The sequence below is a fragment of the Ovis canadensis genome, chromosome 19, assembly GCF_042477335.2.
Source record: "Ovis canadensis isolate MfBH-ARS-UI-01 breed Bighorn chromosome 19, ARS-UI_OviCan_v2, whole genome shotgun sequence".
In the NCBI taxonomy this organism is placed as follows: domain Eukaryota; kingdom Metazoa; phylum Chordata; class Mammalia; order Artiodactyla; family Bovidae; genus Ovis; species Ovis canadensis.
In genome coordinates this window covers 68,132,657-68,157,682 of record NC_091263.1, presented here as the reverse complement: position 1 = coordinate 68,157,682, position 25,026 = coordinate 68,132,657, and the positions used below count along the sequence as shown (strand labels likewise).

Sequence of the window (25,026 nt, the reverse complement as noted above, 5' to 3'; positions counted from 1 at the left end):
ATCGGGTTTCCTGTGCTGTGCCTTTGGGTCTTCTGACCATTTTCTGTAAGATTGTTTGTCCTTAAAGATTTGTTGGAATCCTTGTTTGTAGAGGAATTCTCTGCTGGTTATGTGTACTATATGTATCTTCTAGTCTGTGACTTCTCTTTTCATTTTCTTGTTACTTTTGGTGAAAGAAGTGTGCAATATCAGTGGTATTGAATTTACCAAACATTTCCTCCCACTGCTTGTGCCTGGGAAGGCCACATGGCTCAACTCCAAGGTGGGGGTGGAGGGGTCCTTCTGACATAATTTTGATCTTTTCACCTTTTAGGTCTTTTTTCCTCCCTGTAAAATAAGGAAAGGGTCTGTGTCCGTCCAGGTAGATCAGGTTATGCTAAGGTAACAAATGAGCCACAGATCTCAAGGGCATAAAAAAAACAAAGGCTTATTTCTCACTGCTTCTGTGTATCCTTGAAGGGTCTGCTGGAGCTCTGCGACGTGCCGTCTGCATTCTGGGGCCCAGTGATGGAACAGCTTCACACGGGAACTTGACCAGTTGTCCTGGCAGGAAGGAAAGGGAGACATTTCCGCTTGAAGGTGACAGCCCCTTCTGCTCCCATTTCATTGGTCAGAGCAGGTCGTGTGGCCAAACCTGAGGTGCCGGATGGAGGAGCACAGCCCAGGAGGGACTGTGTGCTGTGATCTGACACGCGGTCCAGTTTTCTCGTCCCGCCTGGTTCCTGGGAGAGTCGGCAGAGAGCCTGCCGACTCCCCTGCCCTGTGGTACAGCACTGCCTCTGTCGGACCGCAGGCTCCCTCCACTGCCAGGGGCGTCGGGCTTCTCCACTGCCGAGAACGCGTCCTCACTCTGACGCCTCTTGCAGGGTGGCCTGGCTCTGCCCTGAGCTCGGGGCCCCGGCTCCTCAGTCTGTGGGCCAGAGGGTTCTCTGGAGGGTGTTTTGCAGTAACCCAAGTCTTAGGTACTCGTAGCTGTTTTTGTTTTTTGACAGTAGGGATCTGGGGTGAGAGCCATTTGCAGACATCAGATTAAAGTCACAGTTGTCTCAACTCTTGGGCTTGTCAGAGGTTTGAAAACTGACTCTTAGAGAGGGGTGTGTGTAACACAGCAGCACCAGAATTGTTGGTTTGTGGGATATTTTTATTTACAGAGCATCCTGTGAAATTGCTTTTGGATAAGGCGCACATGAGAGCAATGGCCTTGGAGTTGAAAAACGTGGGGTCAGATTTGTATTTGGGCCTCACTCAAGTGTTGAACTTGGTCTGTTCACACTTCTTGATTCTCATCCACACGGCAGTTCACTAAGATCACCACGAAGACGCACACACACACCTGCTGAGAATCCCAGGTAATCTACAGGTGGAAGGTCTTCCTGGAGGTCCAGCTCCCGTCCTCTGGGTTGGACGTCATACAGAGGTGCCATGAATGGGGTTTCACTGCGGGGAGCGGAACAGGTAATGAGTTGTTGTGACGTGTAATTATCGCCACGACTGCCCGGGCCCTGGCTGAACTGGTTAGATGGCCTGCTTGTTCTTAGCACTTCCTTTAACCGATTATTCTGAACATGACTTTGTCTTTCCTTTTTGTTTTAGCCCAAGGCCCAGGCGTTCCTCTTTCTTCACTCACTATTTTCAATGATGCATGCTTTTTATGTATTTATTTTTCTAGCTGTGCAGAGCTACAGTATCATCCGTTAAAATACCGTCTTACATTTCATGTCCTAAACTGATCTCCTGTTACAGTCGGGTTTAAGTGTAGATTCTGAGGTGAGAAGTAGAATGTACAGGTTGTCAGTCATGTCTAGGAGACCTGGAGATGTCCTTCTGTCTGAGCTTTTGGGAGCACACCTCCTCCTGGGTTCTTTACTCCACGCTCTCACCCATTGATACCTTCTCTGTGTTCTGGTTTCCTGTTGCTGGAAGGTAGTCTCACAGTGTTGTGAGTCAGGAGTCACAGCTGGGTGTGAGCTCAGCTGGGTGATTCCTGTGACCCAGGGGGCTGACTCGGGTCTCTCAGCTGACAGAGGGGCTGGTCTCCCTGGTCCAGCGCTACACAAAGGAGGCCAGAAGGTGAGTTCCACTGGTTCTGTTAGCTCAGCGCCTCCCGCATGGCTCTGCAGCCTTGGGGCAGCCTGAGTGAGGGGTCCAGTAATCCAGGTGGAAGCTTGTGTGGTCGAGCCTCTGACGTCAGAGGGCGTCCCTTCCACCAGGTTCCCTGGTCGGAGCACTCAGAAGCCCATTCAGATGCTCGGGGAGGCACACAGACCCCCTCTTCTGTGAGAAGGATGGAAAGGAAGCCATGGCTGTGTCTGTAACATGGGGCTTTTTGTAGCCTTCCGGCCTAAGCCCTCTTCTCCACGTACACACTTGCCCCCGGTGATGCCATTGAGAAACCGTGGTTGAATAGCATCTTTCTACTGTGATTCCCAAAAATATGCCTCTAGATTGGACGCTTCCCGAAGCTTAGATTGCAATGTTCAGCTGTCTACCATGCCCTCCCCCTGATGCACAGCCACCTCAAACTTAATGCAGTCTAGCACAGTTTTGTTTTTTTTTCCCCAGGGCTCTTGGTTTATACTCTGTAGACTGGTTGGTTCCATGCCTAGCTTTCTCCATCTCAGAAAATGCCACCAACATCCACCCAGTAAGTGTGACACTATATCCCTCTCTTCAACTATGCACCCTGTCCATAAGCAAGTCTTGACAACTCTCCCCTCCAAAATACACCTCAGACCCACCAGTGCCTCATGTCAGTGTCCACCCCAACCCCGTCTCTCACGTGGACCCCTAAGCCCATCTATAGCCCCTCTGGTCCCTTCTCCACAGCTGCCGGTCATCTTCCAGTGTCAGCTGGGTGACCCAGGGCCCCACGGTAAGGCCCTCGGGTGAGACTTCGCTGCTCTCTGAAGAAAACGCGACCTCATTGTCATGGCTACCAGGCTTCGTCTGGCCTGGTCCCTCTGCTCCCTAAGCCCACCCACCATCACTCTCCTCCTCGGCCAGCTGCAGGCCTCCTTTCTGCTCCTCCTCCGTGCGGGCCTGTGCACTGCTTTTGCTTCTGCCTGGATGGACCTTCCAGCAATTCCAGGAACTACAGTTCATTCTCCAAAATTTAGGCCCCGCTTCTCCTCCTCAGCCACTTGATATTATGCACTGTCCCGCTCACACCATCACCAGGCTCTTTTATTTCCTTTTTAGAAAAGACTGCAGTCTGTAATCGTATCATTTATTATCTGGTATTGTTCTCTCTCCTAGAATCTGACAGCGATCAAGTCCAGAGACCAGAACTATCCCTAGAACCTCCTCAGGGCTGGTTTTCACAGGCTCCGTGAAAGGTGGACCCTGCACAGGTGGGCAGTGGCCAGAGGACACGAGGCTGACCTGGAGAGGCCGGTCAGAGAGTTCTGGCTGAGAATTTCATATTTGTAGGTGCACTTTTTGCCTTGCAAAAGGATTTTTTAAACCACTCTTTTTCTTTCTTTCCCTGAATGTTTGGTAGAAAATGTCGGGTGAGTTCTTTTCCCCAGCTTTTCTGTCTATAAAATGCAATAGCCATAAATTACTTTTTTATGTACAGTAATTTATAAAAAAATCTAACACAGTAGGTAACACACCTTTTCCCCCTCAGGACAGTTCCGAGGTCACACCCAGGCCTATTGAGTGGGTTCTTGTGGCCTTAACCAACAAGGGATCCTGCAGTGGGCAGATTGCCCAGGACCTCTCTCTCAGAAGTATTGGAAAGATTCTGCAGCAGTTCAGAAGAGCTCACATTCTGCTTAAATCCAGCAAATTAGAATTTTTTCCCTGATTTTTCTTTGGGAAGCTGCCCTTCCTGTTACCATCTGACCCTGTTCTCAGGTGATGACCTTCACACACTGCTGCGCTGGTGTGGCTTCAGTGCATGTCAGGAAGCAAACGTAAGAGAGTAGACAGGTTCTCTGTTCCTTTATTTTCCTTTTTTTCCCAAAATTAGGTAGTATGTTTACATAATGAGGGGAAAAACTTGTGTTAAGAGATTTCATCCCATAAATGACCAAAAAGATCGAGAGAGATACTTGTTTAGGGTTTTATTATGACAGTGGCTAAAAACACAAATATTTCCCTACCTGATTTTTTAGCACTAGGAATTGGTGTGTTCTTAGTTTAAGTGGAAAGCTCTCCGGAGCCCCTGCCTGGTGCTGATGTCATGGTGCCACTAAGGGTGTGGGGATGGAATGTGCCTTCTTTCTCCAGCTTCTTGGAGGAGGGTGGACGGATGGCAAGATGACTACTTGGGTGCAGTCCCTAGAAAACAGCCAGGAAAGGCTTTTTTGAAACAGGACTAATGGTTTAAGAGGATGACTGTGAAATGTTCTGCTCTTCATGCAGTTCTTAGAAACCAGGAGAAAACTGAGCTGAAACTGGAGACATTTTCATCTGGAGCACATTAGTCTAGAAGAATGGTTCTTCTGTATTTGACTTTTGTGAGCAGAGATTATTTCGGAAAAGTGACTTTTCCGTGCTCAAACGTGCTCTCAGACTTGGACAGGTCACTTTTGATGTCCACGTGCCTGAGCGTCTGGCCCATTCCGCATCTCTCTTCACTGGGGCACCAGTCCTCAGGGTGGCAGGGTCCGCGGCGTGGGCTGCGCACCAGGAGTTTCACATGCGCCCAGTGGGCTGGCAGGGACCCCCGAGGTCCAAGCACAGTGAGTGCGGTGCTGCTCGAGGACAGAATTTGTCCACGCTCCTAAGGACCCCGGCATTTGGGGCCGAGACGCCCAGCTGACGAACGACGCCAGGAGGGGTGGCCTCTGTTGTAGGGATCGTGACTGAGGGCTGAGGTGGGGGCCGAGCTGTCCGGTGGTGGGAACAGACTCAGTGTTGTGTATCTACTGTCGAGCATGTCCACTCTTCAAGCCGTGACAGCTGAGGGGTCTGGACACTGCAGAACCCTCTGATGAGAACTCACAGGACTGACGGGATGTGGTATGTAAATGCATAGATTTTAAAGCCAAGTGTTTTTTCCTGTTATGGTTTATCACAGGATGTAGAACTCAGTTCCCATGCCCTTCGGTAGGACCGTGCGGTTTGTCCATCCTGGATATAGTGTTCCCAGACTCCCAGGTCATCCTTTGGCCACCATCCCTCCCCCTCGGCAACCACAAGTCGGTTCTCTGGGTCTGTCTCTGTTTCGTAGATGAGCTCATCTGCATCGAGGTTTAGCTTCCACTTAGGAGTGCCAGCACGATAGCTGCCTTTCTCTTTCTGGCTTGCACAGCATGATCATCTCTAGGTCCATCCCTGCTGCCGTAAACGGCATTGTTGGGTGCTTTTTTATGGCTCCGTGATCTTCCACTGCATATACGCACCACATCTTTCTCCATTCATCTGCTGATGGACATTTAGGTTGTTACCAGGTCTTGGCTGTTGTGAATAGTGCTGCCAGGAACATACAGATGCGTGTGCCCTTGTGAATTCTAGTTTTGTCTGGACATAGGCCTGGGAGTGGGATTGCTGGGTGATATGGCAACCCTGGTTTTGGGAGGGACCTCCATGCTGGTCCCCACGGTGGTTGCAACAGCGTACGTTCCCACCAAGCGTGTAGGAGGGCCCCTTTCTGCTGCAGCCTCTCCAGCATTTGCTGTTTGTAGACTTGTCAGTGATGGCCATTCTCACCAGTGTGATGTTTCAATTTGTAGTTTTGATTTGCATTTCTCTAATCATTTCTGATGTTGAGCATCTTTCCATGTGCATATTGGCTATCTGTACGTTGTCTTTGGGTCTTCTGCCCATTTTTGGGTTAGGTTGCTTTATTATTGTTGAGTTGTGTGAGCTATCTGTAAATTTTGGAAATTAAGCCCTTGTTAGTAACATCATTTGGAAATATTTTCTCCCAGTCCATAGGTTGTCTTTTTGTTTTGTTTATGGTTTCCTTTTGCTGTGCAACAGCTTATACGTTTGATTAGGCCCTATTTTATTTTTGCTTTTATCTCTATTGCCTTGGGAAACTAACCTAAGAAAATATTGGTATGGTTTATGTCAAGAGGATGTTTTGCCTATGTTCTCTTCTATGAGTCTTATGGTATCATGTCTTATATTAAGTCTTTAGGTCATTTGGGTTTTATTTTTGTATATGGGGTGAGGGTCTCTCCTAACTTCATTGATTTACATGTGACTCTCCAGCTTACCCCACACCACCAAATGGTCTTTCTGTAACCGGGCATCAGGTGAAACTGGAAGTTTACAGCATGAAAATAAAGGTTTCAAAGAAAAGCCATCTCCAGCCGATGTCCCAGGTGAGTGTTTCAGTGTCTTTAAAGATGTCTGTACAGTGTACCCAAAGACCCTTCCTGTGCTTCAGTGAGATCATGGGATTCAGGAATGTTAAAACAGGAAGGGACCCTCTCAAGTCAGGATGACCTTGACCTACTTACTGTCACAGGTGAAAAGCAGATGTTTGCATGCTGGACTAATGCCGTGTCATAAATACGGTGTCTTCACTTAAGGGAGGCTCTGTTTGAGACCAGTCTTCCTATACATTTTAGAAGACTTACGTACAGGTAAATTAACACTAAGTTGTGATCATGGTCTTTCCTATAAAGAGCTGGTCGTTATGTCCAAATATTGCCTTAGACCTGTGGGAGAGTTGGCTGCACTTTCATCCTTGCGGTGGCTCTGGCAGCTGCCGAGGGCTCTGAGACACTGGGGCTTGGGCTTGTTCGTGGAGAGGCCGCAGGTGAGGGAATCATGAGCGCCTGTGTGAGCCCTGAGCAAAGCCCCTCTTTCTTGATGGGCAGCCCATCCTCTCAGGGAGGAACACAGTTGATTGCAGGTTCACCGTGACTGAGAATAGAACTCACTTTGCACTGACGACATTGAAATCTGTCATCTTAGGCACTGAAAACTCCTTCTCCCAACTTCTCTACAAATGAATGCCCTCTAACATCCTGCGATTTCTTCAGAAAAAAAAACTGCTAAAATTTTATTTCATAAAAATTTCAGTTCATAGTGCGCCCTGCTTGTTGGACTTTGCTGCCCTCAAGCAGCCACCTTCCAGACTCGCCATGGGAATCCTGCCTCTGGTGGCGGGGAGGCGGCTGGGACACAGGGCCGCCTGGTGGGCGGGATGGGGCTCCTCCTCAGGGAGTCACCTCCTCACCTTCCTGATCGGCGAGAAGACCGCGGGCCGAGAGCGTCCAGAGTCAGGATTTCTGGCAGCAGCCGATGCGCCCACCTTTGGGTGAGGGGCTGGAACAGAGCGGCCGGTGTCGGTCCCGGGGCGCCCGGCTCTCAGGCCACGGGGGCTGGGTCTGGGTCTCCCCGCCTGAGGCGGCGTGTGATGAGTGTGCCCAGGGCCACGAGCGGGATGCACATGATGGAGGAGGCGACGAGCAGCCCGATGACGGCCAGGGCGTGGGGCGGGTAGTCCTTGGTCACCAGCTGACCCTGAGGAGAGAGCCCGAGTGTCAGGAGATGCCCCCCGGTGGGAGGAGGCGCGTGTCCTTATCCCCGGGGCAGACCCAGCCCTCGTGCCCCTTGGTGAACACAAGCAGCGTGCTTGCTGTTTGGGGCTCCCTGTGACGAGCAACCATGGGAATGATAAAGGCTTGTGTTCAAGGCAGCAAGAGAGGCACCGAAGGGCAGGGGCTCCCCTTGCCCAGTGCTGTCCCGTAGGATTGCCCGCCCCCCCCCCCCCCCACTGGCCCCGGACACGGGTGGCCCCTGGAAATGTGGCCAGAGATGACAGAGGGCTGGATTTTCAATTTCATTTAATATTAAGGAGTTCAACCCACCCCCATGTGGATTGTTAGCTACTAAGTCCAGTGACACAGCTCTCATCTCAAGAGAAGGGTTGATGGACTTAGTCGGTAGGATTTGTGATGTTTCCCTAAATACGAAATTGATAACAAACCAGTTGAGGCCCCAAAGCCAACAAATGCTGCCTTCCCACCAAGGAACCAGAGGACACTCGAGTCGAGAGAGCCTGCTGTCAACCAAAGTACGTACGGTGTGTAAAGCAAAACACCACGCCGAGTGTGGCTGTGGGAAGCAGCCCACGGGCTTCTGTTGCTCTTTACATTCTCTGTGTCACAGATGGAAAAAAAGCTTTGACAAAGCTCAGCACTCACTCACTCACAGTAGAAACGCTCCAGAGAGCAGTCAAAGAGGGAACCTTCCCCGACATCTTAAAGGCAATAAACGACAAACCCACAGCAAACATCATTCTCGGTGAAACCCTGAAAGCATTTCCGCCAAGATCAGGAGCAGGCCAAGGATGGCCACTCCCGCCATGCTTATTCCAGTTTCCTCCCATTACCTGTTTTGGGGGCTTCATGTGAAGTGCTGTTTTGTAGACCTGCTTTGTATTTGTAGATGGAGATACTAGTGTTCGCTTCTCCATGTAAACAGAATAAATTGCCCTCTCAAATTACTATTTCTATGAGTTTATAACAGCCTCTTTCTCTCATAATCAGGGGAAAGAGTATATTGTATATGTTCAGTCTGTTCTTCTGAAATCGGTGCGTACACCCCCTTAATGACTTTGTTCCCCACTTTTTATTTCCTCTGTTAGGAATTAGAAATTAAGAAAATGTCCAAGACTGGTAATAAGCTTGCAGAGTTCTAGCCGAACAGCTTGTACATCTAAGGGAACAGAAAGCGAGCACTTCGGCTCTTAAGTTTATGAACCACTTCCACGTCCACACAGACGGGATGGACTCCCTGATGCCGAGAGCAGGACAGTGTCTGCTACAACAGCAGTGGGAACCTTCATATCCATGCCTCTGTGACTTTTTCTGAGACACTTACTTTTAACTTTTTGTGTTGGAGTAAAGCTGGTTAACAGTGTTGTGATAGTTTCAGGTGGAGAGCAAAGGGGCTCAGCTGTACATACATAGGTATCCATTCTCTCCAGACTCCCCTCCCATCCAGGCCGCCACACAACAGGGAACAGAGTTCCCTGCGCTGTGCAGTAGTAGGTGTATTCAGTGTAGTTTTGGAAGTCCTAGCCACAGTGATCAGAGAGGAAAAAGAAATACAAACTGGAAAAGAAGGTAAGCGATCACTGTTCTCTGTGTATAGTATGTCATCTGCAAGTCCTAAAGAGCCACCAGAAAACTACTGGTGCTAATCAGTGAAATTGTTAAAGTTGCAGGATACAAAATTAATACACAGAAATCTCTTGCATCCCTGTACACTAACAAAAGACTGGAAAGAGAAACAAAGAATTCCATTTACCATCACAACAGAAGGAATAGAACACCTAGGAATAAACCTGCCTAAGCAGGCAAAAGACTTGTACTCAGAAAACTAAAACCGTGATGAAAGAAATCAAAGATGACGCAAACAGATAAAGAGATCTCCCGTGTTCTTGGACTGAAAGACTGTCTACTGTGAAAATCACTATACTACCCCAAGCAGTCCACAGATCCACTGCAGTCGCTGTCAGTCTACCGAGGAAATTTTCACAGAATCAGAACAAAATATTCCACACTTGGAAACACCAGAGACTCTGATTTCACAAGTTATGAGAGAAATGAGAACTACAGTGAGGTATTGGCAGGAGAGCAGGGTGGGATGAATTGGGAGGTTGGAATTGACATATATAATACGGTGTATAAATAGATAACTAATGATAACCTGCTCTTAGCAAAGGGAGCTCTACTCAGAGCTCTGTGGCGACCTAAATGGGAAGAAAGTGCAAAAAAAAAAAAAAGGATCTGTGTGTGACTGACTGACTTTGCCCTGCAGCAGAAGCTAATGCAACATCGTCAAGCAACCACGCTCCAATAAAAACTGAGGAAAGCAAGTACCCGGATGATGATTCCCCGTTGTGACAAATAACCGCCCCTGTTCTGGAGAGGCACCTGGTTTCAGAAAGCGAGACCCCCGAGGTGGCAGTTACCTGGGCGGCATCCCAGGCCTGGTACTGCAGGGTCCCCGTGATGATGTAGTCGCTCAGGTAGAAGATAAAGAGGCTGATGATGAGCAGCGGGCTCACACCGCCCCACATGGCCTTCCAGTACCAGTTCAGGGCGTGTCCAGTCATGGCCTTGAGGTCGCTTTCAAATCTGTTTGGAGAGCAGGGAGAGAAAGTCTGGAGTGCTGTTGGAGGCAGGCGGTCCAGGCCACGGAGCCCTCTGTGCTTAGGAAGCTTCTGTGCTGGGCACTGGTGCTTGAACATGACCATGCGGGCCCTCTCTCCTAGGGACAGGGGTCCTGGGGGAGGGGAGAAGGGCACAGGCTGCCACCAAGGGGGCAAAGCGACCGCCCACAGGTGAGTGGCCATCAGAGGACACGCCCCTGGTGCCAGCCTCCAGGTGGAAGCCACTGCTGTGGACAGGATGGCAGCGCCTGGCGCCAGCAGGCACAGAGGGCCTGGTGAGACGCCCGTGAAGCCGTCCTCAGCCCCGGGGGGCCCTGAGGGCAGCCCTGCCCCGTCCCTCCTGCCCGTCAGCAGCCGTAGCGCCTGCAGCCCACCACTGTGATGTCCATCGTGTCTGCGGGCCCTCTCTTTGTTTCTCATAACTTGACCCTTGCCTGAATTCAAAACTAGCTTGACAGTGTCTGTCCTACAGTAGACTGGAGAGGCTTCTCCGGGATTGCTGAAACTACACGCGGAGAAGGTGCTGGGAGTGGTGGCCTTCGTGCGTGCATTTCCCGCGCAGCTGTACCTGCTCAGCCCGTACAGGTAGCACACGGCGACCGTCTCCACCAGGACGATGAGCAGCAGGGACAGGGTGGCAGCGTAGTCGTTGAAGATGTCGAACCAGTAGCTGCCGGCCTTCATGGTGAACAGCATGCCGATGGCACAGTTGGCGAGGCACACCAGACCTGGGGCCACAACATCCCTGCTTACCCGCCTGCAGCCGCGCCTGTGCACCCAGCTTCCCAGGGGGCCAAGGCGGCGGGAGGCTGGTCAGCAGGACTTCCTGACGCTCGTTCACGGCTGGGGGCGGAGGGGGGGGGGGCGGGTTCTGGCAGAGGACGCCCGACCCAGGGTAGAAGGTAAAACGGCGCACTGTTGTCTGGTCTCATCCGGGCTGTGGGCCTGCTTATGTTGTTTATCCCAGCAACTCAACCTCCGAGCTCGGGGGAGGTGAATTAGGGGGGAGGAGAGTTGAGCTGCAGGACTCCCAGTGGAGAACTGACACCTGACCCGAAGAGGGGAAGAGGAGAAATAAACGCTGACCGAGATCCCACAGCGCCTTACGCATTTGTCCCCTGTCGGCTCCTGAAGGCTATGAGTCAGGTAGCAGGAGTTGAGCCCCCTTTTATAGGGTAGGGTGAGCCAAAGCTCAGAGATGTTGGGTAACTTTCCCAACATCACACAGCACAGAAAGAAGCGGTGATGGAATTCAGACACCCTCCCCCTCACCCCCAAAAAAGTATCAGATCCTAACGCTCACCCCTCCACTGTCACCCGCCGTGAGCCCCCTCTTCCCCCGCTGTCCTGAGGGGAGAACAGGCTGTGAGCCGGCGGGGAGCTGCAGCCACACAGTGCTGGCTCCTGAGAGGCCAATGGGCGCTGACAGGGGCAGAGTTGGCTTGGGGCTGGAGGGCCCTTGTGGATGTGCTGGAATGGTGTCAGAGGCAGGGCTTGGGGGTTCCAGGGTCCTCCAGACACGGTGGGTTGGAGAGGAGCACATGGGTGGTGGAGTGGAGTGGAGAGGCATGCTTGTCCACCAAGAGCAGAGTGGGCAGACAAGTTGTCGTGTGTGGGCTGTTGGCTCTTTTCATAGAAAAGAGATAGATGATTACTACTTGCCACAGAGTGTATGGATGTGAGAGGTGGACTATAAAGAAAGCTGAGTGCCAAAAAATTGATGCTTTTGAACTGTGGTATTGGAGAAGACTTTTGAGAGTCCCTTGGACTGCAAGGAGATTGAAGCAATCCATCCTAAAGGAAATCAGTCCTGAATATTTATTGGAAGGACTGAAGCTGAAACTCCAATACTTCGGCCACCTGATGCGAAGAACTGATTCATTGGAAAAGACCCTGATGCTGGGAAAGATTGAAGGTGGAAGAAGGGGATGACAGAGGAGTCGATGGTTGGATGGCATCACCGACTCAACGGAGATGAGTTTGAGTAAACTCTCCGGGAGTTGGTGATGGACAGGGAGGCCTGGTGTGCTGCAGTCCATGGGGTCACAGAGTCGACTGAACTGAACTGAACCCGAGTGGATTTCACAGACTGAGTCTGAATGACGACAAGAGACAGAAAGGGTAAGTACAGTGTGAGTAACTGACGTGCAGTGTGAGAGCAGGGGCAACCTCAGATGGCAGCGTTCAGAGCAGAGGCGGCTGCTGGGGCGGGGCGTGCCGCCTGGACCCAGCGGGAAGGGGCGCTCAGGAGAGAAAGGCTCTGTACCTTGACTCAGTGGTGGGTCACTGAGAGTGTGCTTAAGAAATGTACAAATTGTCATTGTTATTCTTAGGTCAGCACAGACAAAAGCAGGTTCTCTGAATGCCTGGAGAGCTTGGAGGGCCATGGTGGGAGCCTGGCCTTTGCTGAAGGTTGGGGTGACCACCTGACTTGCCCATGATGTGGAGGGCCAGACGTGGGGTGAATTACGTTCCCAGAGCGCCTGACAGCTGCGGCAGGACTCCCGAGAGGATGTGGCAGGGACTCGGAGCAGGTGCGTCCTGAGGACTGCGCCTCTGCTCGGCCCCCGGAGCCCCACTACCTTGGTTCCTGGCCCACTCACCGGAGATGGCCTCCTTGGGCAGGTAGCTGGAGATGACCTTGCTGTCCGTGAGAGGGGTGAGGATGGCGGCCGTGTTGCCCAGCATGCTCCCAATGCCCAGCAGCAGCAGCATGAAGAAGTAGAGCACGGACCACAGCTGCGACACCTTCATGTTCTTGATGGCCTCCGTGTAGACGATGAAAGCCAGGCCAGTGCCTTGGACAGCCTGTGCGAGGCAGGAAGACACAGGTACACACCCAGTGAAGTTAGGACTCCCTCAAGACCCCTGCTGCTAAGGTACTTGGGGCACCTTGAAATTGGCGAGGAGAAGCCACATCTTGAGGTTGGATCTTCCATCTACACAGCAGCACCCGAGCTTGACCCAGGCTAGAGAGAATTGTCACCTGTCGAGACCTCATACCTGACTCTTCACTGCTTCAAACACTGAGTGTGCTTTTTCTGCCAGGACTTACATCATTCTCTACTGATAAAGTATTCACAGCTTGGAATAATTGTTGCTTCCTAATCGGGACTGAGGAGGTGACCTAGGAGTTGAGATGGTGAAGGCACAGCTAAGGACACAGAAGCATACGGAAGTAGGTGGAGGAGAATCACTGCAGGCATACGGAAAGGTGGGTCCAGTTCCTCTGAGAGGTTAAGAATGCATCCTGTTTGAAATCAGGCTTTACTGATTAAGCCTGGGGTATATCCTGGCACCTGAGGTGCCTGGGATTCCTCAGTGGAAAGTCATGAGTCCCCGCCCCCCCCCCACCCCGACCTGAGGAAGGCAGGAAGTGACGGCCTTCCAAGGAGGCCACTGCGGACCTGTAGTTCCTAGTATCCCCTAGATGGGAACCCAATCTCTATTTCCAAACGAGCCTTCCTGCAGGTACACCAAGCCTCCCACAGCCAGAGGATGGTGTGTCCCGGGGCAGAGTGAGTGGGAAAGCCAGCCTGTCTTCATGGCTCCTGGAGCAGAGGTAGCTTTGCCCTCTTCAGAATTCGCAAACCACGTAACACTGGTGCAGGGCTTGGAATTGGTCTAGAGCTTCATGGGGAGAGGAAAATGGGGCCCACCTTCGATGTCTATTCGGGCACTCGCGACCTAATTGACATCCCAGGAACAAGGCTTTCTCCCCGACTCTGGTTGCCCTGGTGAGCGGAGTTGGCGGGGAGGTGCTGCCTCCTTGTGGCCGTCTCCTCGAACAGCAGCCTGAAACGCTATCCTTGTGCGTACCTAATGTGCGCAAGGCTTGAGGGGCTGTGAGTGACCAGGCTCCCAAGAAATTACTGCAGGACGTGAGGGACGAAAACATCAACTAGGGCCAACTGGCGACAAGGCTGCGCCAAAGCGTGAAGAAGAGTGAACGTGTGCTTTCCTTTTTAAAGTCCCTGGAAAGATGCCCAGTATCTCCAGTGCTTAGAGAAAGGAAGGTGAGATCTACAAGAGTATCTCCTGGCACCTGTCATCAGAGAGACGACACAGAGTATCTGATGGGGAGAAAAGTGACTGAGGAAGGTGTTTGTGGAAAGCTGAGTGGCTCACAGTATGCAGAGAAGTGACGAGGCCCTTAGGAAAGGAAGGTGCAGCTCCCTAAAGCTCCGGCAGCCCCACCCCTGCTTGCATGTGGGGAGAGGAGACTGTCGTTTGAAAACACGCACACGCTCCGCTGGCCTTTGCCCATCTACCTGCAGCAGGCAAGGCGTGGAAACTACCGGAATGCCCAGCGACAGAAGAAAGGATAAAGAAGATGGGCCTCATATAAACAACGGACTGCTGCTCAGATAACCCAACAGCACAGGCCTGACGAGAGTCTGGATGGACCCGGACAGGATCTCATAGCTAGAGGCCAGACAGAGAAAGAGCAAGCACATACGATACCACCTACAGGTGGACACTAACAGAATGGAGCTAGCACACCGAGGAGCTGGAAACAGCCAGTTTCAGGAAAGAAACTGAGTGTTTCTAACACGGCTAATGTGGAGGGTGGAGAGGGAAAGCAGGAGGTGGGATTCACGGGTACTCAGTGGGGGTGTGTGTGTGTGTGTACATATATATATATATATGTGTTATGTATGTATCTGTATCTTAAATAGACAGTAAACGAGGGCCTACTGTAGTGCAGGGATAACTGTACTCACAAATGACTGTCTCCCAAAATCCAAAGATAATATGGTCCTTGTATATGTGATACTGAGTCCAGTTACTAATGATCTCAGCACGGCACTGTTAATTAATCATACTCTAGGAGATGAGGAAAAGTGAATTACTTTAGAAATACTTCCTCTTTTCCATTCAGGAATACACAGTCCGAAATGGGGTCATATCCTGGAACCTGAAATGGCCATGACTCCTCAAGAAAGTCACGATTTCCCCTAAGTGGGGAGAAAGTGACAGTCTTCCATGGAGGCCACAGCAGACCTTAAGTGCCTGGTAAGCCCTGGATGGGACCCAATCAGATGAGCCTTCCTGCAGGTACAGCACACCTATGGCTAAAGGATGGTATATCCCAGAGCAGAGTGAAAAGTCACCCAGCCTTCATGGCTCCTGGGGCAGAGGTGCTTTGCCCTGCTTCTTAGAGTTCCTGAACTGCATGCCACTGGTGCAGGCCTTGGAATCAGTCTTGAATTCCCAAGGGGCAAGGAGAAACGAGACCCACCTTGGGTGCCTATTCCGTCCCTCTTGACTTGATTGACATCCCAGGAACAAGGCTTTCTCCCAGACTCTGTTACCTGGGAGACCAGAGTGGGGATGAAAAAGTGCTGCCGCCTTGTGGCCGCCTGTATGAACGGCTGCCTGCAGCGCTATGCTTCTGGTTACTTTATATGCACAAGGCTCCAGGGGCTGTGTGTGACCACAGCTCCCAAGAAATCTACTGCAGGAGGTGAGCCCATAAAAAGTCAACTGGGACAAACTGGCAACAAGCCAGCGTCAAAGGATGAAGTAGAGTGAACTTGCGTTATTATTTTTTAGGTCCCTGAAAAGATGCCCAGTATCTCCTGTCATCAAAGAGACGACACAGAATATCTGATGGAGAGGGTGTGGAGAAGAGTGACTCTGAGGAAGGTGTTTGTGGAAAGCTGAGTGGCTCACAGTATGCAGAGAAGTGACGAGGCCCTTAGGGAAGGAGGGTGCAGCTCCCTAAAGCTCCGGCAGCCCCACTCCTGCTTGCATGTGGGGAGAGGAGACCGTCGTTCGAAAACACACACGCACGCGCTCCACTGGCCTTTGCCCATCTGCCTGCAGCAGGCAAGGCATGGAAACTACCAGAATGCCCAGCGACAGAAGAAAGGATAAAGAAGATGGGCCTCATATAAACAACGGACTGCTGCTCAGATAACCCAACAGCACAGGCCTGACGAGAGTCTGGATGGACCCGGACAAGATAACACACCGGGAGATGGAAACAGCCAATTTCAGAAAAACAAACTGTTCATAGGGGCAAGATGGGGAGTGTGGAGAGGGGAATTACAAGCTCGGAGTTCACAGCTGCGCACTGATGCGTGCATTTGTATGTATGTTTAACATAGATGATTTAGGAGACCCTGCAGTGGAACACAGACAACTCTCTTCACTCTGCAAATAACTATGTCCCAAAGAATCCAAACAACAGTCATTCCATGTACGTTTAAATCTGAGTCCAGTTCCCATTCAACTCAGAACTTGAATTCACTTTAGAAATGCCCCCTCTTTTCCATTCAGGCCTAACTGGTCTGGGCTGGGGTCATATCTTGGAGCCCTGAGGTAGCTTGGATCCCAAGTTTGACAGTGGCTGTTTGTAGGATCAGCAACTTTAAAACCTATGTTGAAAGTGAAGTCACTCAGTTCTGTCTGACTCTTTGTGACCCTAAGGTAAAACCTATGTTTCTGGGTACTTAATAAGCAAAAAGCTTGGAGGGTGTGAAAGACCACAGCTCTCATGAAGTTCTGTAGGAGGTAATGGAAGAAAAATTCATAAGAGTCTGCTTGCCACATGCCAGTTTCAAAGGGAGAAAGTTCACTCAACCTGTGTTTTTCTTTTTAAAGCACCTGAGAAGATGCTCAGCATTTCCATTGCTTAGAGAAATGCAGATGAAATCTACAACAAGGTGCCTCTGACACAAATCATCAAAAGTCCTACAAACAATACATGATGGAGAGGGCCTGGAGAACAGGTACCCTGAGCAAGGTGTTTGTGGAAAGGTAAATTGCTCAGAGCCAGTATAGAGAGAAGTAAAGAAGCTCGTTAAGGAAGGGGAGCTACAGCTCTGCACATCTGGCCAAGCACTCCTACTTTCGTGTTCAAAGAGAAGATCAACAGTGAGGACCACACACTCCCTCCCTGGGCCTTTTCCCACCTACCTACAACGGGCACAGCACGCAAACTATTGTCCATCGATAGTAGAACAAAGATGACCCCATGTATACAACAGGCTATTACTCAGAAAACCAAACTACAACACACCATTGACAACAGTATGCCTGGACCTGGAGAAGGTCTCACTAACTCGGGTAAGTCAAAGACCAAGCTGATGATATCACTTCTAGGTGGAAACTGGAAATGAACCGAACTGAACTAATTGACAGGGAAATGTAAACACCCACCCTCAGACAAAAAATTTATTAGCGTTTCCGGTGGAGCATGATGGCGAGGTTGGAGAGAAAAATCACGAGGTTCGCCTGAACTGATATATGCTTACATACAAACAAATGTAAATAGACAGTTAATGAGGCCCTACTGCACAGCACAGACAACTCTACTCACTCTACAAACACCGTCACAAAAGAATCAAAAGAAAAGTCAGTCCTTGTTTATATGAACGTGAATCCAGTTCCTATTGACCATATTCCAGGAGAAGATGAAAATGCAGTGTAAAAACGCCTCCTCTGTTTCACTCAGGCCTAATGATTCTGGTTGGGCTCATCTCCTGGAGTGCAGAGGGGGCTTGGATCCCTGCTTTGACAGCCATGGGCCCCAGTGACCAGGGGAGAATGGGACAGCCAGCATACAAGCCACCTTGGACCTGAAGTACCTGGTCTCCTCTGGATGGGACCCTGATCTCTAAATACAGTTGAGCCATCCTACAGGTAAACCATGAGCCGTCCTACAGGTAAACCAAGTCTCACACAGCTAAAGGGTGGTGGACTCCCTGGGCAAGGAGAGCAAGCCCCCCAGTCTTCATGGCTTCTGGTGAATAGGTACCTCTAGCCTCCTTCCTTACAGTCCCTCAGTTGCATACCTCCGGCGCAGGTGTTGGGATCTGTCTAGAAGTTCATGGAGCCAGGAGAAATGAACACAAGCCCCTGGGTGTCTGTTAGGGCACTTTCCACCTGATTGACAGGCAAGAAACAGGACGTTCTCCAGACTCTGGTTACTTAGGTTACCAGAGAGCTGATGCAGAAGTGCTGCCGCCTTGTGGCCGTTTCTAGGAGCAACAGCCTTAAACCCTGTGCTTCTGGGTATTTAACATGCAAAAAGGCTTCAGGGGCTGTGAAACACCATAGCTCTCAAGAAACTGCATGAGGTAATTGAAGACAAATTCAAAAATGGACCAACCTGCGACAAACCAACTTCAAAAGGGGAAAGTTCACTCAACCTGTGTTTTTCTTTTTAAAACCCCTGGGTGGCGGGGGAGGCATCTCTAGTGCTGAGAGAAATGCAAATGAAATCTACAAGGAGGTATCCCCTGGCACCAGTCATTAGAGAGACTACACAGAATATATGATGGAGGGGGCCTGGAGAGAAGGGACCCTGTGCAATGTATACGTGGAAAGGTAAATTTCTCACAGCCAGTATGGAGAGAAGTAGAGAAGGTCCTTAGGAAAGGAAAGGTGCAGCTCCCCAAAGGTCCGGCAATGCCCCTCCTGCTTGTCTGTCCAAAGAGAAAACCATTGACAAGTCACACACGGAGTCCACTGGCCTTTTCCCATCTACCTGCAACAGGCATGTGAACCCCCCATCTGTCCACCTTAAGAATACACACAAAAGACGTGCACCACCCACATGACGGACTGTTGGGTCAAAGAATGAGATCTCTACCTACAGCAACATGGATGGACCAGAGGTGACCATACTAGTCAAGTTTGCCAGATAATTGCAAGTATTATATGATACCATTTATAGTTGTAACTTTAAAATGGATATGGGGGTTGGGGGCGGTCCTAACATGGCAGAGGAATAGGACGAGGAGACCTCTTTCTCCCCGACAAATTCATCGAAAGAACATTTGAACGCTGAGCAAATGCCACAAAACAACTTCGGAACGCTGGCAGAGGACATCAGGCACCCAGAAAGGCAGCCCATTGTCTTTGAAAGGAGGTAGGACAAAATAGATGAAAAGACAAAAGAGGTAGGGATGGAGATCTGTCCTTCAGGACAAAATATAAAAGATAAAAAGAGAGGCAAAAGAGGTAGGGACGGAGATCTGTCCTTCAGGACAAAATATAAAAGATAAAAAGAGGGACAAAAGAGGTAGGGACGGAGATCTGTCCCGGGAAGGGAGTCTTAAAAGAGGAGAAGTTTCCAAACAGCAGGAGAAACTCACCGGCGGGCCTGTGGGGAGTCCCAGAATGCAACATAACCGGGAGGAAAAATAAATAATTAAACCCCACAGATTACGTGCCTAACAGCAACTCACAGCCGCCACCAGCAAGCGGGGGCTGAACAGGGAGGGTGGGCTGCATTGCTTAGGGTAAGGACCAGGCACAAATGCCCTGAGGGCAATCTGAGGGAACTAACCTGAAATAGCAACCCAAACTGTGGGATAGCCAGAAAGAGAGAAAGAACTGTCCTGCGAAAAGCCCTAACCTGAGGCACTGCCAGGCCTGCTCACAGAACAAAGGACTGAGCGAATACCAGAGGAGAGCTAGCTGGCTGCAGAGTGGCCCATCCTCAGCGGGAGACAAGTGGAGGGCAGGGAGCATCCAGAGCTGGAAAGGGGCATCACGGCCCCAGAGAGGCATCCTCTACCCAACTGCAAGCAGGCTCTGCTGCTAACCAAGAGTTCTTGGGATTCTGGACGGTTGACCTCCGCCTGTAGAGTCACAACCAGAGGTCAGCTCCCCAGGAGACACAGCACACCTGAGAAGGCGCGCCCGTTGTACACCCAGAAAACCGAGCGGTTGGGGTGGGGGAGGCGATAAGACACTCCCCCACCTGGGGGCGACTGCGCTCACCAAGCACCTGGTCACCTGAGCTGCTCGGACCTGGGAAGGGCACAAAACGCAGGCCCAGCTGAGTCTGCGCCTTTGTGGAGTACCCGAGAACCTGAACCTGAGCGGCTTAGACCTGGAAAGTGCAGGCAACCCAGGGCCTGCCTCAGACAGTTCCCGGCAGAGCAAACTAGAGCCTGAGCAGCGTAGACCATGAAAGCCCCCACGCCGTGAGCGGGACAAACCCAGAGCGGCTGACAGTGCGCGCACTCCCCACGCGCCAGTGATATTTGTTCCCAGTGTTCCTCCCTCCCCGCAGCACGACTGAACAAGTGAGCCTAAATAAGTGACCACCTTCTCCCCCTTGTGTCAGGGCGGAAATTAAACACTGAAGAGACCAGCAAACAGGAGAAGCTAAAATAAACAGAGGGAACCGCTTTGGAAGGGGCAGGTGCAACAGCTTAAAACCCTGCAGTTAGCACCGACTACACTGCAAGGGGCCTAGAGATCTCGAGAAGTGTAAGCCGGATCAAGGAACTACCTGAAACTGAACTGACCCCACACTGTCCGCAACAGCTCCAGAGAAATTCTTAGATATATTTTTACTATTATCATTTCTTAAATTAAAATTTTTTAAGTCCTCTATTACTCCTTTAATTTTCATTTTTATAATCTATTACCTTGTCAAAACCCTATTTTTAAAGCAAACTTCATATATATAATTTCTGTGACTTTGCTTTGTTTTTTTAATATTGTATTTTTGAGTCTAACCTCTAGATTTTTAATCTTTGCTTTTTGGTATTTGTTATCAATTTTGACCTTTAAGAACCCAATCTTCAGTACCCATTTTTACTTGGGAGTGTGATTACTGGCTTGATTGCTCTCTCCCTCTTTTGACTCTCCTTTTTCTCCACCAGGTTGCCTCTATCTCCTCCCTCCCCCTTCTCTACCCAATTCTGTGAAGCTCTTTGTGTGTTCCGGGCTGTGGAGAACACTTAGGGAATTGATTACTGGCTAGCTTGCTCTCTCCCTTTCTGATTCCACCTGTTCTCCTCCTGGTCACCTCTATCTCCCTCCTCCCTCTTCTCTTCTCCCTGTAACTCTGTGAACCTCTCCGGATGTCCCTCACTGTGGAGAAACTTTTTATCATTAACCTAGATGTTTTATCATCGGTGCTGTATAGATGGAGAAGTCTTGAGGTTACTGTAAGAATAAGACAAATCGAGAGGCAGGAGGCTTAAGTCCAAATCCTGAGAACACCAGAGAACTCCTGACTCCAGGGAACATTAATTGATAAGAGCTCATCCAAAACCCTCCATACCTACACGGAAACCAAGCACCACTCAAGAGCCAGCAAGTTCCAGAGTAAGACATACCATGCAAATTCTCCAGCAACATAGGAACGTAGCCCCGAGCTTCAATATACAGGCTGCCCAAAGTCACAGCAAACCCACTGACATCTCAAAACTCACTACTGGATACTTCATTGCACTCCAGAGAGAAGAAACCCAGCTCTACCCACCAGAACACCGACACAAACTTCCCTAACCAGGAAACCTTGACAAGCCACCCTTACAACCCCACCCACACTGAGGAACCTCCACAATAAAGAGGAACTGCAAACTGCCAGAATACAGAAAGGCCACCCCAAACACAGCAATCTAAACAAGATGAAAAGGCAGAGAAATATTCAGCAGGTAAGGAACAGGATAAATGCCCACCAAACCAAACAAAAGATGAAGAGATAGGGAACCTACCTGATAAAGAATTCAGAATAATGATAGTGAAAATGATCCAAAGTCTTGAAAACAAAATGGAGTTACAGATAAATAGCCTGGAGACAAGGATTGAGAAGGTGCAAGAAAAGTTTAACAAGGACCTAGAAGAAATTTAAAAAGTCAGTATATAATGAATAATGCAATAAATGAGATAAAAAACACTCTGGAGGGAACCAACCATAGAATAACAGAGGCAGAAGATAGGATTAGTGAGGTAGAAGATAGAGTGGTAGAAATAAGTGAAGCAGAGAGGGAAAAAGAAAAGTGAATCAAAAGAAATGAGGACAACCTCAGAGACCTCTGGGACAATGTTAAAAGCCCCAACATTTGAATCACAGGAGTCCCAGAAGAAGAAGACAAAAAGATAATACTTGAGGAGATAGTAGTTGAAAACTTCCCTAAAATGGGGAAGGAAATAGTTGCCCAAGTCCAAGAAACCCAGAGACTCCCAAACAGGATAAACCCAAGATGAAACACCCAAGACACATATTAATCAAATCAATGAAGATCAAACACAACAAATATTAAAACCAGCAAGGGAAAAACAACAAATATCAGACAAGGGGATTCCCATAAGGATAACAGCTGATCTTTCAATAGAAACTCTTCAGGCCAGAAGGGAATGGCAGGACATACTTTAAAAAGTGATGAAAGAAAATAACCTACAGCCCAGATTACTGTACCCAGCAAGGAGCTCATTCAAATATGAAGGAGAAATCAAAAGCTTCAGAGACAAGCAAAAGCTGAGAGAATTCAGCACCACCAAACCAGCTCTCCAACAAATGCTTAAGGATCTTCTCTAGACAGGAAACACAGAAAGGGTGTATAAACTCGAACCCAAAACAACAAAGTAAATGACAAGGGGATCATACTTATCAATAATTACCTTAAATGTAAATGGGTTGAATGCCCCAACCAAAAGACAAAGACTGGCTGAATGGATAGCAAAACAAGACCCCTATATATGTTGTACAAGAGACCCACCTCAAAACAAGGGACACATACAGACTGAAAGTGAAGGGCTGGAAAAAGATATTCCACACAAATGGAGACCAAAAGAAAGCAGGAGTAGCAATACTCATGTCAAATAAAATAGACTTTAAAATAAAGGCTGGATTGATCAAAGGATCAATCCAAGAAGAAGATACAACAATTATATATGCACCCAACATAGGAGCACTGCAATATGTAAGATAAATGCTAACAAGTATGAAAGGGGAAATTAACAATAACACAATAATAGTGGGAGACTTTAATACCCCACTCACACCTATGGATAGATCAACTAAAAAGAAAATTAACAAGGAAACACAAACTTTAAATGATACAATAGACCAGTTAGACCTAATTGATATCTACAGGACATTTCACCCCAAAACAATGAATTTCACCTTTTACTCAAGTGCACACGGAACCTTCTCCAGGACAGATCACATCCTGGGCCATAAATTTAGCCTTGGTAAATTCAAAAAAATTGAAGTCATTCCAAGCATCTTTTCTGACCACAATGCAGTAAGATTAGATGTCATTTACAGGAGAAAAACTATTAAAAATTCCAACATACAGAGGCTGAACAACACACTGCTGAATAACCAACAAATCACAGAAGAAATAAAAAAGAAATCAAAATATGCATAGAAACAAATGAAAATGAAAACAAAACAACCCAAAACCTGCAGGACACTGTAAAAGCAGTGCTAAGGGGAAAGTTCATAGCAATACAGGCATGCCTCAAGAAACAAGAAAAAAGTCAAATAAATAACCTAAGTCTGCACCTAAAGCAACTAGAAAAGGAAGAAATGAAGAGCCTCAGGGTTAGTAGAAGGAAAGAAATCTTAAAAATTAGGGCAGAAATAAATGCAAAAGAAACAAAAGAGACCATAGCAAAAATCAACAAAGCCAAAAGCTGGTTCTTTGAAAGGATAAATAAAATTAATAAACCATAAGCCAGACTCATCAAGAAACAAAGGGAGAAAAATCAAATCAATAAAATTAGATATGAAAATGGAGAGATCACAACAGACAAGACAGAAATACAAAGGATCATAAGAGATTACTATCAGCAACTATATGCCAATAAAATGGACAACGTGGAAGAAATGGACAAATTCTTAGAAAAGTACAACTTTCCAAAACTGAACCAGGAAGAAATAGAAACTCTTAACAGACCCATCACAAGCACAGAAATTGAAACTGTAATCAGAAATTTTCCAGCAAACAAAAGCCCAGGTCCAGATGGCTTCACAGCTGAATTCTACCAAAAATTTAGAGAAGAGCTAACACCTATCCTACTCAAACTCTTCCAGAAAATTGCAGAGGAAGGTAAACTTCCAAACTCATTCTATGAGGCCACCATCACCCTAATACCAAAACCTGACAAAGATGCCACACAAAAAAAGAAAACTATAGCCCAATATCACTGATGAACATAGATGCAAAAATCCTTAACAAAATTCTAACAGTCAGAATCCAACGACACATTAAAAAGATCATACACCATGACCAAGTGGGCTTTATCCCAGGGATGCAAGGATTCTTCAGTATCCACAAATCAATCAATGTAATATGCCACATTAACAAATTGAAAAATAAAAGCCATATAATTATCTCAATAGATGCAGAGAAAGCCTTTGACAAAATTCAACATCCATTTATGATAAAAACTCTCCAGAAAGCAGGAATAGAAGGAACATACCTCAACATCATAAAAGCTATATATGACAAACCCACAGCAAACATTATCCTCAATGGTGAAAAATTGAAAGCATTTCCCCTAAAGTCAGGAACAAGAGAAGGGTGCCCACTTTCACCGCTACTATTCAACACAGTTCTGGAAGTTTTGGCCACAGCAATCAGAGCAGAAAAAGAAATAAAAGGAATCCAAACTGGAAAAGAAGAAGTAAAACTCTCACTGTTTGCAGATGACATGATCCTCTACATAGAAAACCCTAAAGACCCCACCAGAAAATTACTAGAGCTTATCAACGAATATAGTAAAGTTGTAGGATATAAAATCAACACACAGAAATCCCTTGCATCCTGTACACTAACAATGAGAAAATAGAGAAATTAAGGAAACAATTCCATTCACCATTGCAATGCAAAGAATAAACTACTTAGGAATATATCTACCTAAAGAAACTAAAAACCTGTATATAGAAAACTATAAAACACTGATGAAAGAAATCAAAGGGGACACTAATAGGTGGAGAAATATACCATGTTCATGGATCGGAACAATCAATACAGTGAAAATGAGTATACTACCCAAAGCAATCTATAGATTCAGTGCAATCCCTATCAAGCTACCAACAGTATTTTTCACAGAGCTAGAATAAATAATTTCACAATTTGTATGGAAATACAAAAAACGTCTAATAGCCAAAGCAATCTTGAGAAAGAAGAATGGAACTGGAGGAATCAACCTGCCTGACTTCAGGCTCTTCT

General features: G+C 48.3%; 1 protein-coding gene and 2 long non-coding RNA genes across 7 annotated transcripts in view; 2 read left to right on the top strand and 1 right to left on the bottom strand.

Annotated features, from left to right (window-relative positions):
• Positions 1–552: 552 nt before the first annotated feature.
• On the top strand, positions 553–3,350 carry LOC138424270 (uncharacterized). The gene is made up of 4 exons (XR_011250724.1): positions 553–579; positions 1,152–2,070; positions 2,563–2,644; positions 3,256–3,350. It is a non-coding gene; the product is annotated as an uncharacterized lncRNA (long non-coding RNA).
• Positions 1,124–25,026, bottom strand: part of SLC6A20 (solute carrier family 6 member 20) — a 52,269-nt gene continuing 28,366 nt past the window's right edge. For 2 of the 5 annotated variants that reach the window (XR_011250720.1, XR_011250722.1), the window contains exons 8-12: positions 12,691–12,895; positions 10,656–10,815; positions 9,887–10,052; positions 7,142–7,428; positions 3,931–5,819 (exon numbers count right to left, since the gene is read on the bottom strand). Coding sequence is in view for 2 of the 5 variants with exons in the window: in XM_069560882.1 (XP_069416983.1) it covers positions 7,273–7,428; positions 9,887–10,052; positions 10,656–10,815; positions 12,691–12,895 (687 nt within the window). In the remaining 3 variants the exon portion in view is untranslated. Of the gene's footprint in view, positions 1,438–3,930; positions 7,429–9,886; positions 10,053–10,655; positions 10,816–12,690; positions 12,896–25,026 lie in introns of those variants that run through there. The other 3 variants (XM_069560882.1, XM_069560883.1, XR_011250721.1) reach the window with 2 other exon arrangements.
• LOC138424269 (uncharacterized) lies at positions 12,923–19,107 on the top strand. Its single transcript, XR_011250723.1, has 3 exons — positions 12,923–13,301; positions 14,970–15,103; positions 15,644–19,107. It is a non-coding gene; the product is annotated as an uncharacterized lncRNA (long non-coding RNA).